Here is a 12,369-nt window from a genome sequence, read left to right as displayed (position 1 = left end):
AGTCAATATTGTATGTTTAAAGGCATTTCAAAATAAATCATTTTTTTTTTATAGTTGGACGTTTTATTTTGAAAAAGAATGAATGTCAAACCATTCAACTAAATTTATATGGAGAGAGTATTACGTTATATCATATAAGATTAGAAATAGCTTCATATATCTAGATAATAAATATGATTTTTTTGGTCATGTATTCTGTTTCTCTTCAAATGTTTCATGCAGAAATTCATGCACTAAAGGGTTATTTTAAAAAAGGATAAATTTATAATAAAAAAGGGATGAATAAAAAAAGGATTTGTGATTTCTTGTTAATTAATGGGGAGCTTCTGGATTCATGAAATACAGATTCCTAATTTTTCTCACATTTTGCTTCAGAACAGATATATAATTCAAACAATACATAAATTATTTTTTAAAAATATAATGTTTTTTAGATAAAAGTCAAATCTTTAGCTATACAATCTATGCATGTATAATGTATCTAACGTTAAAACATTTTACGTTATTCGAAAAATTATTGCTGATATTCCCCAGTATCGTTTTTCTTTTAAATAATCTTTTATTCATAAGCTATAAAAAATATTACGGATTCTTGATTAGATTTTATTAGGGAAACAATTTCAACATATTTTAAGACAATTAGATACAGAATGGACTATATGCAAAAGAAGATAATAAAAGCATTTATACAGAAATCTGCAATCATCCAACTTAAAAGTATTGTTTAGTTTAACAAAAGCATTATCACCAAGTCTCATATTAATTTATATTATGATTTTTAATAAAGGGAGAAATTTCAAGGAGTTTCCGCATCTGTAATGCGACTCTTTGTTTTGTCGTCTTTGTGAGTTAATTAAATATTTTTATTGTAAAATAATCATTTATTTAATCAAAATTTTACTTAATGATAGAGATTACATGTAAGTTCTATTTTTCATGAAAAAAACAGTAAAATATTTTCTGCTTAACGAAAAAAATGCGACAATTAACGATGATTTCATACAAACCTTGCTTTATAATAAAACAAATTGCTTTCTCCTTTTTAACAGTCGACTCTTGTGGTGCGCATTTCATGGTAATGCTTTTATGCAAACAAAACATTTAGATTCGTAATGAGCTACTTAAATAACAGAATGTTTTATTTAACTGCAAGCTTCAAAAATAATTACCTAATCTTTATATGCAGAACGCCCATGGAAAAAAACAATTTTGTAACACTTGAATTATAAAGACACTTACGCTTCTTCTTAGTTTTCTGGTTTAATCTAATATAAAGCGAGTTGTTTCAAAAATATAAAGCAGAATTTAACTTTAATTTTTGCTCTAAAGCAGGCGTTAGAGTTTTTTTCCAAAATATGGCTTTATTCTTCTATTTCTTTAAGTGAAAAAATTAATTTACTTTATGACTTTGAATTTGAAATATTATTTATTTATAAATCACTTTTGGGGACCAGCTAATTTAACCGTCTAATTTGCAGTTATAATTCAGTTAAATCAATAAAGTTTAAAATTAGAAAATTGTTTAGAATATTTTTATTTCTTTTTATAGTTGTTTTAAGTTAGAGATATTCAGATAAATTATTTACAATGAATATTTTTAAACTAAATAAATCGTTTGGCTTGAAAGTTTGGATTGAATCGTTTGGCTTGAGTAAAGATTTAAATAAATGGCTTTTAGGAAGAAAATCTAAGTTATTCAAAATATCATGATGCAATTATGAAAAGAATATTAACAGCAAAATCTACATTAAAACGCAGATATATTCATATCAACCTGTAAAAATAAACGAAACTTTTGTAGTTGAATCTGTATGACGTAAATGTTTTTTTAATTGGATTTTATTTACTTTACCGATTTGATGGTTTTAAGATTGAACTTTTCTCTCACTTTATAATGTTCTAGAATTTTGAAATTTCGTATATTTCTGCTCTCAACGATAATAAAATATTGAAATACTTAAATATCATTTAATGGATTAAGTTAGTCATTTATTGGATTAACAACATATTTGGCGCCATCTAGTAATGAAATGAAAAACAAATTATTTTCTGAATCCATAATATTGCCATACTATTAGAAAAAACTATTAATGTGTTGGTTTGTGTTTAGAACATTGGTAAAATTCATCTAATCTAAGAACTGCTGTTTTTATCTAAAATGCTTGCTTATTTATTTTCAAGGATTCTATATTTTTATTTAAAAATTTGAATAATTATTTCAGAGTATTCTTTAATTAATATAAATGCTAAATCTGATCCACTGACTGTGCCCTCATATTCCAAGTTGTTTCGAATTAATGAAACTAATTTATTGCTAGCTTGTGATCTATGATTCCTCAAATCATCCTAACAATAAGAATTAAAAGTTTAAAAAAATAGATAAATTATGAAATGACTTGAAATTTAACAGCAAGGAATTATAAAATATAGAGTGAAAAGTTTAAAAAAATTGTTACATTTAAAAAAAGCTTTTCATTGCACAAATGAACGTGTCTTTTCTTTAAACTATTTTTTTAATCAATTTTATCTGAACCCATTAACAAATTATTTTCTGAATCCATAATATTGCCATACTATTAGAAAAAACTATTAATGTGTTGGTTTGTGTTTAGAACATTGGTAAAATTCATCTAATCTAAGAACTGCTGTTTTTATCTAAAATGCTTGCTTATTTATTTTCAAGGATTCTATATTTTTATTTAAAAATTTGAATAATTATTTCAGAGTATTCTTTAATTAATATAAATGCTAAATCTGATCCACTGACTGTGCCCTCATATTCCAAGTTGTTTCGAATTAATGAAACTAATTTATTGCTAGCTTGTGATCTATGATTCCTCAAATCATCCTAACAATAAGAATTAAAAGTTTAAAAAAATAGATAAATTATGAAATGACTTGAAATTTAACAGCAAGGAATTATAAAATATAGAGTGAAAAGTTTAAAAAAATTGTTACATTTAAAAAAAGCTTTTCATTGCACAAATGAACGTGTCTTTTCTTTAAACTATTTTTTTAATCAATTTTATCTGAACCCATTAACAAATTATTTTCTGAATCCATAATATTGCCATACTATTAGAAAAAACTATTAATGTGTTGGTTTGTGTTTAGAACATTGGTAAAATTCATCTAATCTAAGAACTGCTGTTTTTATCTAAAATGCTTGCTTATTTATTTTCAAGGATTCTATATTTTTATTTAAAAATTTGAATAATTATTTCAGAGTATTCTTTAATTAATATAAATGCTAAATCTGATCCACTGACTGTGCCCTCATATTCCAAGTTGTTTCGAATTAATGAAACTAATTTATTGCTAGCTTGTGATCTATGATTCCTCAAATCATCCTAACAATAAGAATTAAAAGTTTAAAAAAATAGATAAATTATGAAATGACTTGAAATTTAACAGCAAGGAATTATAAAATATAGAGTGAAAAGTTTAAAAAAATTGTTACATTTAAAAAAAGCTTTTCATTGCACAAATGAACGTGTCTTTTCTTTAAACTATTTTTTTAATCAATTTTATCAATTTGAAATTAAATTGGATCTTGCGTTAATAGAACAGAAAGTTAAAACAACCATTCCTTATCTTTCACAATTATTATATATTTAATACTCACAACATGCAGTAAATTCAGAACACGATTGAAAGTATCTAGACTTCCAGGTTCACAAAGTTTAATATTTTTTAAAGCTCGATTCAAAACTCAGCATATCATAATAGCAATAAAAATATAAAAAATTTAGGATTTTGTTTTTAAAATCTTTATATCTACCATAATATGATTAGATATTATTTTTACAAAAAAGCATTAACGGTGATGAAAGTTGCAAAACATTATCAATTTTCTATGAAATGATGAGAGCTTATTATCAATTATCATCAACTTTTTATCAAATAAGGTGAGATCAAATCATTTTCTGCTTTGTCAACTTCTATTAAATCACTTTACTCCCATAAGACCAATTTTTTTTTTATTATAAAATGTAATAAAAGCGAATTCTTTACATTGTAAAAATTGAAGAGAAATTAGTCTTAACTTTTTGTATAGTGCTACAGTGTACATTTAAATGGATTGTAATTTCATACTCAAAAACAGTAAGAAATTTCAAAAAAATTGAAATCTGCTATCTCAAATTTCAAGTGCGAACATTATTTTTTAAAGTAACATGGTATCAGTCTGACAGGAAATAAAATTTCTCACATGACTCGCATGAAACATCAAGTTCCCACATTTCGCAATCACTAATATTGCGATGGTTTTGGATCATCTCAAAATGAATCGAGTTATAAAATATATTTAAAGGGCTGAATTTTTTTTTTTTCATAAAAAACCAGTTTAAACCGGTTTGAAACAATCACGTATGTTTTTTTTATCCATCTCAAAATCTTTCAGCTCCAAAACATCATTTCCAACTTTTTTTTTTGTTGTTGTTGCGAAACTCCAATTTAAACTGGCTTGGAATGAAAACATAACTATTGTAATGCGCAATCGTCAACTTGGCGAAAAGTCGCCAACTGTGATAACCCTCTTTGTTATTCTCTAATAACTCTAAATGCGAGAAATTGGTACGTCAAAAACGATAAATCTCCAATTTTCTACCTGTTCATTTAGAGGCTTCAAAAATACCAAATCCAAACAACATCGTGTTCTCACATGATAATAACAATTTCATTTCAAATTTAAGCAAATAATAAGTCTTAGAACTTTAACTTAATAAAAAATGTTGTTGAGACTAATATATGAAATCTGCAAATATATAGAATTAAAAATGTTTTTAAAAAATCATAATTCAAAAAATGTATATACATTTAATTTAAAGTACTCAAATTTTGAATAATTTGTATTAAAGTAACTTATATTTAAATATTTATATTAAACGAATTTTTCAAGTTAAAAATTTATTTCGAGAGTACATTGAATACCTTGTTAAGAATATTTTCCAAATAATATTTATTCTAGATAAAAAACAATATTTTGCTTTTTTCCGAATGTTTTTTTTTTATATATATTTCCTTGCTTACCAATATATTTTATCTTTTAAAAATTGTTTACGTTTTCAAAATGTTCGAATTTACAAGAAAAAATTGATTTTACATAACAATAATATGCAGTTCTAAATCAAATAGTGCTTGTATTTTTAATATTCGCATATATACTTTTTATTGATAAAAACATAACTATAGAACATTTTAAAAAACTATCCAGAAGTTATTTTTCGAAAGTATTACTAGTATCTAATTATATACAATTATAATAGTAAAATATGCTCGCTCACAAAATAAAACAACAAGAAAGGAAGGATCATTTTTTATTGCATAGTGGATATTTGAGATTTATGTTTCTTATAAAGATGATCCGAAACTTAAATAGAAGTAAACTTTAAGAATTTTCCTAAAGGATTATTATTTATTGTAAAATTTCGAAGATATTTTTTTATGGAATTTGAAACTAATTTTACTTTAAATGTTTTAGAATGCATACAGATAAAATTTTGTGTAAGGCTTTACAAAAACTTTTTCTAGAAAAATATGTTTATTCTAAATCTTAACCTTTCTCTAGAAAACTTTTTTTTCTATCTTTCTTTTTGATTTTTTTCTTTCTTCAATGGAAAAAAATCGTTTTTACTTTATTTTATTTTTCGTTGGTAATTGTAAAAACTTTATCTTAAATTCAGCGTTTATAAAAATTGTGTTTTGCTTCATATCGAATTTCATCTATAAGATTTATTTAAAAGGTAACTAACATTTTTCTCAGATTTCAAAAATTTGATTCTGCATGGGAATATTAATAAAATAAAAAATAAAAAAAATTGAATCCAATATTCTGATGAATCTGAGCGTTTCAAACCTTCCTGAGTAGAAGAAATAATAATAAATTTTAAAAAGTAAAATTGAAATCTACGATCGCAAATGATGTCATGTGAGAACATTATTAATTTTTAAGTTATTATTTATCTTAATTAATTTAAATCATTAATCAGTTTAAACTGGTTTGAAACAATAACGAGACTTCTTTATCGGTCTCTATCCCCCCACCCTCTCTCTCTTCATATATATATATAATTTTTTTTTAACTTTCATTTTCAATTTTTCTTGCTGACAAACAAAAGTTTTGGAGCTCGACCGATTTTGAGATGAAAATAAAGCCATAGATTTTCTAAATATCGAAGCATGCTTAAGCAGATAGTCTCGTGATTGTTTGAAACCGGTTTAAACTGGTTAATGACTTAAATTAATTAAGATAATTCGTAAGAATTCAGAGAAAGTATAATTTGGAAATCAAGTTGTAACTTTAGTTGGCGATAAATCGCCAAATGTGACAATCTTCAGCATTATTTTCTAATAACCCTATTTTAATTAGTTTAAATTATCCATGAACCAACAATCTTTATCGATTAAACAAACAATAATTTAACTTTTTTGGTTTATTTTTAAAAAACGTTGCGCGAGTTAGGCAATAAAACTGTGATTTCCAAGTGAAATACTACAGCAACAGACGAAAGATTATTCTAAAGCTATACAGTGAAAGCCGACTCCAAAATAAAACTGCATTAGCAAACGATAAATATTTCAAAAGCTATATTGTGAAAGCTGACTCCAAAATAAAAAAAAGGGGATAAATCGCCAGTTTGTTGCCTACGCATTTTGAGGTTTCAACAATTTGTTGCCTTCAAATCGCTTCAAAACCTCAAGCCAAAACAATATCATGTTCTCACACGATAAAAAAATTTAGAAATCAAGTTGTAACTTTAGTTGGCGATAAATTACCAAGTTATTGTCTACGCATTTTGAATCTTCAAAAACCTCAAACCAAAACCACATCATGTTCTCACAAGATAATAAGAATATTATTCAAAAGTAACATAAATATAAGGCTTCATAGAATGCATTAACTTTTTAGCATGAGAAAGTAATTAAATATATCTCATTGTTTTGATATATCTCATTATTTATCTCATTGTTACATTTCATTTGATAGATCTCATCAAAAATATCTCATTGTTTAGATATTTTAGAAGTTAGCAGTATTTTGAGATTTCCGATTACAAAAACTAAATTAAAATTTTAGATTATAGAATGTTTTTAAATAAAAATCTTATTTCAGTCTTTCTGAGTGGGTGAATGAATAATTCAGGTTTTATGGCTCAAAAACCAATTTTGGTTATGCTGCTCCAAACATATGGTCAAACGAAAATGATGAATTTAAAACTCATATGACATCAAATATAAAGGGATTTATAAAAAATGTGAAAAGATTCAAATGGGGGTCGTTTCTAATACAAAGTGACAATGAAAGATTAACCAATATTATTAATCAAAAATGCATGATAAAAATAAGCAAGAAATGGTAAAATATTGTGATATATGTAAAGTTCTCTTGACAAATGCCAATGTTTGCAACAGTTAAAATCCAAATGTTAAAATTAATGTTATCCTTTTTCTTATGTCGATGTTTGCTGTATTTCTTTTTGAAAGCTGGGTAAAAGCGTAGATTAATCATTGCCTTACTGGTTGATGGTTGCTGTCTATATGGTTTCTTCAGAATCATAATCATTGAAATCATCTGATTCTGCAACTTCTGTATCATCAGGAAGTAAATTATCAGTTAATATGAAGTCTCTCAGGAAGTTGATTGAACATGGTAATTCGGTTGTATCTAGGACAAACATGTCGTTTGAATCTCTAAATTCAGAAACAAAATCTGTATTCTGGGATTTTGTAATATTTTCATTAGAATCAATACTGGTATCTTGCTTGGCTTTTTTTTTCTTTTTTGGAGGTCATGGGACATTACAAATTTTATCATCTGTGAGAATTGAAACAGAGATTTTAGATGCACAGAACAGACAGGCAAAACGAAAATCTGTTTGTACAAATTTTTCAGCTGTATCAGAGAATTCTCTTTGCTTCATTATGGTTGTAAATGATGGAACAGATGGTGGCAGACACAATTTTTGTGCTTCGGAATAAGAAAGGTTTTCTAATGATATCAGCATCTGGATTTGCTTTTCTTGTTGCCAAGTAGGACAAACTTTTGAATTTGATTCATGTGACTGTGCACAAGTCGCATACTTCGGTTCTGAATGGCAATCAGTAGAAGAATACCCAACTGATGCAGATCTAGAGCACATAAGATTTCCGCGACAGGCAGTTTTTGAATGTCCAAAGCTTTGACATTTATAACATCCAATCGGGTTGGGGATAAAATGCCGTTTATGATGATTCAAATAACTAGGTTTAACTGACTTCAGCAGTTCAGCTTTTTTGAAGGGTAAGATTATGTTACTAGTTGCTTGTCATTCTGAACCTTTATTCATAAAAATATGGAGGGCATAAATAACGCTCTGAACGGAGTAACCTCCCAAGTTGAACAACTGAGGTTCATAGATAACACTTGGAACAGAATTCACATTTTTGTGGGGAGTTACAGATATTAAAAAGTCAAGCAATGTTTTAACAATAAGAAATGATTTTTTTTGTATCGAAAACAAAGTTTCAATCAAGAAATCCCCCGATTATAATTTCCTAATTAACTTTGGTTCTCCACCAATGCCTGTAATTCTTTTGTAGATTCCAAAATGTGAAAGATAAGACATGTTTCTAGATTTATCAAAGGACAAGATTAAAAATCTTACGAATTTACCGAGACAGTCTATGTCGTCCCTCTGCAAATTAAAATCTTCCTCACCAGAATAATTTTGACATAACCACATGTAAAGAAATGGTAAAATTCGGGCCCTGGCGGCACCGCCCACCACAGAGCCCAACAAGGAAAGACAGTTATCGGCTCTAAGGATTCCCAGCCTCAGCACTTACCTTGATGCTAGCCAAGGCTTATACACTCAGAGTGACCTCCAGGAACGTTGGTCAAACTTAATGCGAAGTCCCAGAGTATGACCCTTTCGCTTGCTCTTTAACAGACTCACCAAGTGTTTGGGATTCCGGTCAACTGATACACCGGGGATCATAGTGCCCACCCATTTAATGGGTCTCCACGCACAGCTAACACGTGAGGTTTTCGGTTGCCCATAAGAAGCAAGAAGCAAACAGAGCGGTGACAGCTTCTCATGGAGAGCTCTCTCGCTTGCCGTCAAGGGAAGGAAGAAATAAAGCTTAAAGCAGTAGACTGAGGGGTGGAGAATCTGAAAGGCAGAACAGTTCACTAGGGTACCTCGGGGACGTGAAACCCATCTCATCTGAAGAAAGTATGCCCCTGACGGGTTCAGCCTTTTAATATCTAATATCGGTAGCTTTCAGAAAAGGAATAAATATTCCATTTTAATCATTTTAATATTGATAGCTGATAATTTAGAAGAAAAATAATAATGACAAAAATGAATGCTAATAATATTTCATTTAGTTTCGTAATAAATTCCCCAAATTAAAAATGGTGTAATTTGTATGATTAAAGCCAACGTGAAACATGAAAATGCACTGTGCCAATTCCAGGTTTGAGCTTGGTATTACTTTCTTTGAAAATGCTACTTGTAATGTTAAGAACGATTGATCTGTTTGATGAAATTATAATTCTTTTACGTATTTTTACTCATTGCATAAATTTTACAACGGACAATTAAATAGTTTCCTGAGAATTTTATTTAATATTCTTATTTATTTACATTTTTGTTATCTATTACCATGAAAGAAATTTATCTTTGTTGGCTTTATGAAAATAAATCCAATGTAAATTGTACTGGAATGTCATTATTTAAAATATATCTAGATAATATACATGAATGCCATGAGTAAAATATATCTAGAATGCAACAATTTGGAAAAATATTTGTCAAAAAATAAACAATACACTTTAGGTTTAAAACTTTTCTGTAAAATGTTCACAGTTCATGATTTTGAAAAATAATTATTATTACATATAAACTTAAAACCATTAGGGTTTTTATAAACTTTCTCTTTATTATTACAACAAATAAAACTGACAATAAAACACGTTTTCTTTCTTCAAAATTTAGCGCAAAATGTAAAGATAGCGTTTAGCCTGCAGTTAGATGGTAAATGATAAGCGCATGCGCAATTTATCCAATAAAGCTACATGTTTAAATGATGTGCACATAGTATGAATCAATTCCTTATTACTATTATGAGACACATGCTTAATCTCTAGTAAATATTCTGGTTACTGTTTGATGACCAGAAATTGAAATGCTTAGTAAGAATGTAAGAAATTGTATTATTTTATTTTGCATAAAGTTAGAATACATATAAAGCACTTAATGAGAGCTTGAAGCATGACTATGATTCAAAGTTGCGAGAACTATCCATTCTATATAGCTTAAAAACGAGTGTTTAATCTATTTTAAATAACCAATGCATGTACTATATAAGAGATGTGAGGAAAAAAAATTTCACTTTGCCTGAACTTCAGTAAACTATTGATCTAGCAAAAATAAAGGGAATTTCTTTTCAAAAATATTTAAGCTCTTCATGAATTTTTAACGCTTTCTTTCTGTTTTGGATTCCGTTTCCCCACTTTCTTCCTTGGGTTTCTTCGGACAATAACTTCTTACTACCCTAACATTTATTGGCCAGACAAGAGAACCAGGTACATGACAGACATTCGCGTTAAGTTGTAACTTTTTTTGGCGATAAGTCGTCAAATGTGACACCCTTCTTTATCCATTTATAATAACCCTAAAAGCGAAAAATGGTTTTAAGCAATGAAATTTTTTTTAAAAGATATCCATTCCCCCAACTAAATTAAAATTTGCATGCATACTTATATTAATTCTGCACATTTCCCTTTTAGGTGAAGGGCAGGAATCGAGAGCCAGTGACAGCAACTTCAAACCGATGTGGGACGTTTTGATCATCCTCACGACAATTGTTCCTGTTCTCATCTTTTGCCTGTAGTACAATCTATCAAAACGGCGGTCATCTTGAAAGAAAACCATTAACACATGAGTGCTTTTTCTTTTGTTGTCTGTACCAATAACTGAGCATGTGGTACAGAACTTCTCAACATGACCTTTACCGGAACTTATCTGGATATGTGCAGTATTAAAGTGGGTGAATACAATAACATAAAGTTTGAGTGTGCAATGTGCCAAAATGTATTAAAACATAAAGTGGGTTACCATCGATGGATTTATGTTATTATTACATTATGACTTTTCCATTATTTGCTAAAGAATGCATCAATATTTGTAATAGTCATGAAAAATGCTATCCAGTTCAATTTATTTTTTGGTTATTTTGATATATGTTTCTCATCAACTAAAGTTAAAGTTTCTCTGAAATATATTCTTTCAAGGAATATTATATGCAACGATTTGTTTTCATAAAATATGTGAATAATTTTGGAACAAATTACTTATTATTCATATATTATATGCTGTTCGGATTATCTTTATGAATTCTTGGAAAGAGCAAGAAAAATTCAATTAAAATCTTTTGTTAGTCTATATTGAAAATGGCATGTATAGAATTTTCATTGAAGTAAAGTTTGAGAAATGTGCTTTTTCTCTATATTTTGTTATGACCTACCGTTATTATAAGTTTAGGTAAATGTTTTCTAAAGAATTTTCGTTTAAAACTTTTCAGATTTTCTTCTTTAAGAATTTCATTTTTCTTCTTCTGCAAAATTCTTCTCTGTGAATATATAAAGGGTTTTTTAAATGCATAATATATTGTATTAACGTATTCTTATAAGTTAGGGTTAAGTTTTTCTAAAGAATTTTTTTAAAGGCAATATTTTCAGAACATTCTTTCGATAAAATTTGTGAAGAATTCTTGAAGACTCCTAATGTTCTACAGTCCGCTATTCTTAAAAAGTAGAATTAGAATTTCTTCGAAATATATTCATTTATAAATATCTTAATATTTTTAAGTATATCAGAATATTCATTTAATTAAATATATCTTAATTTTTTTATTGGAAAAAATCTGTAATTTTAAGTCTAATCTACTAAAAGCAGAAAAGAAGTCTTACTTAGTTTATTAATAATAATCAATAATTAAAAATAATGAAAGAATAAAGGACATTTTTAAATGCCAAAAACTTATCAACTACAGCATTATTTTGTATACTCATTTTCAAATGCAATGGCAACGTTTTCATTCCTGCTTTTAAATCTAAAGTACTTTTTTTTAAAGATTCAATTCTTAATTACTTATCTTTGACTTTCTTCGATTTTCTTAATTTCATAGTATTGAGTATTGGATTATCGAAAGAGCAAAAAAAAAAAAAACTTTAAAACTAATTTGAAGTATTGTTTTTTTTTTTTTTTCCTTCCTCTTTATTTTTTTCCTCTTACTTTTCTCAAAGAGAGCTTATACAAAATCTTTGATGTCTTGATGAAACAGTCAAATCTGCAAAATCAGTGAAGAAAGCAAATACTTTTA

At 27.4% G+C, this 12,369-nt stretch overlaps 1 protein-coding gene across 2 annotated transcripts in view; it reads left to right on the top strand.

Moving 5' to 3' along the window:
* The window catches only part of LOC129981128 (lachesin-like), a 639,355-nt gene extending 628,103 nt beyond the window's left edge, over nucleotides 1–11,252 (top strand). For both annotated transcript variants that reach the window (XM_056091820.1, XM_056091819.1), the window contains one exon: nucleotides 10,775–11,252. In XM_056091820.1, the coding sequence (XP_055947795.1) occupies nucleotides 10,775–10,878 (104 nt within the window). In that variant the 3' untranslated portion in view covers nucleotides 10,879–11,252. The remainder of the gene's footprint in view (nucleotides 1–10,774) is intronic.
* The last annotated feature ends 1,117 nt before the right edge of the window (nucleotides 11,253–12,369 follow it).

This window comes from Argiope bruennichi, chromosome 8, assembly GCF_947563725.1.
Source record: "Argiope bruennichi chromosome 8, qqArgBrue1.1, whole genome shotgun sequence".
NCBI lineage: Eukaryota > Metazoa > Arthropoda > Arachnida > Araneae > Araneidae > Argiope > Argiope bruennichi.
The sequence above is the reverse complement of the archived record's forward strand: the minus strand, read 5'-3'. Positions and strand labels throughout refer to the sequence as shown.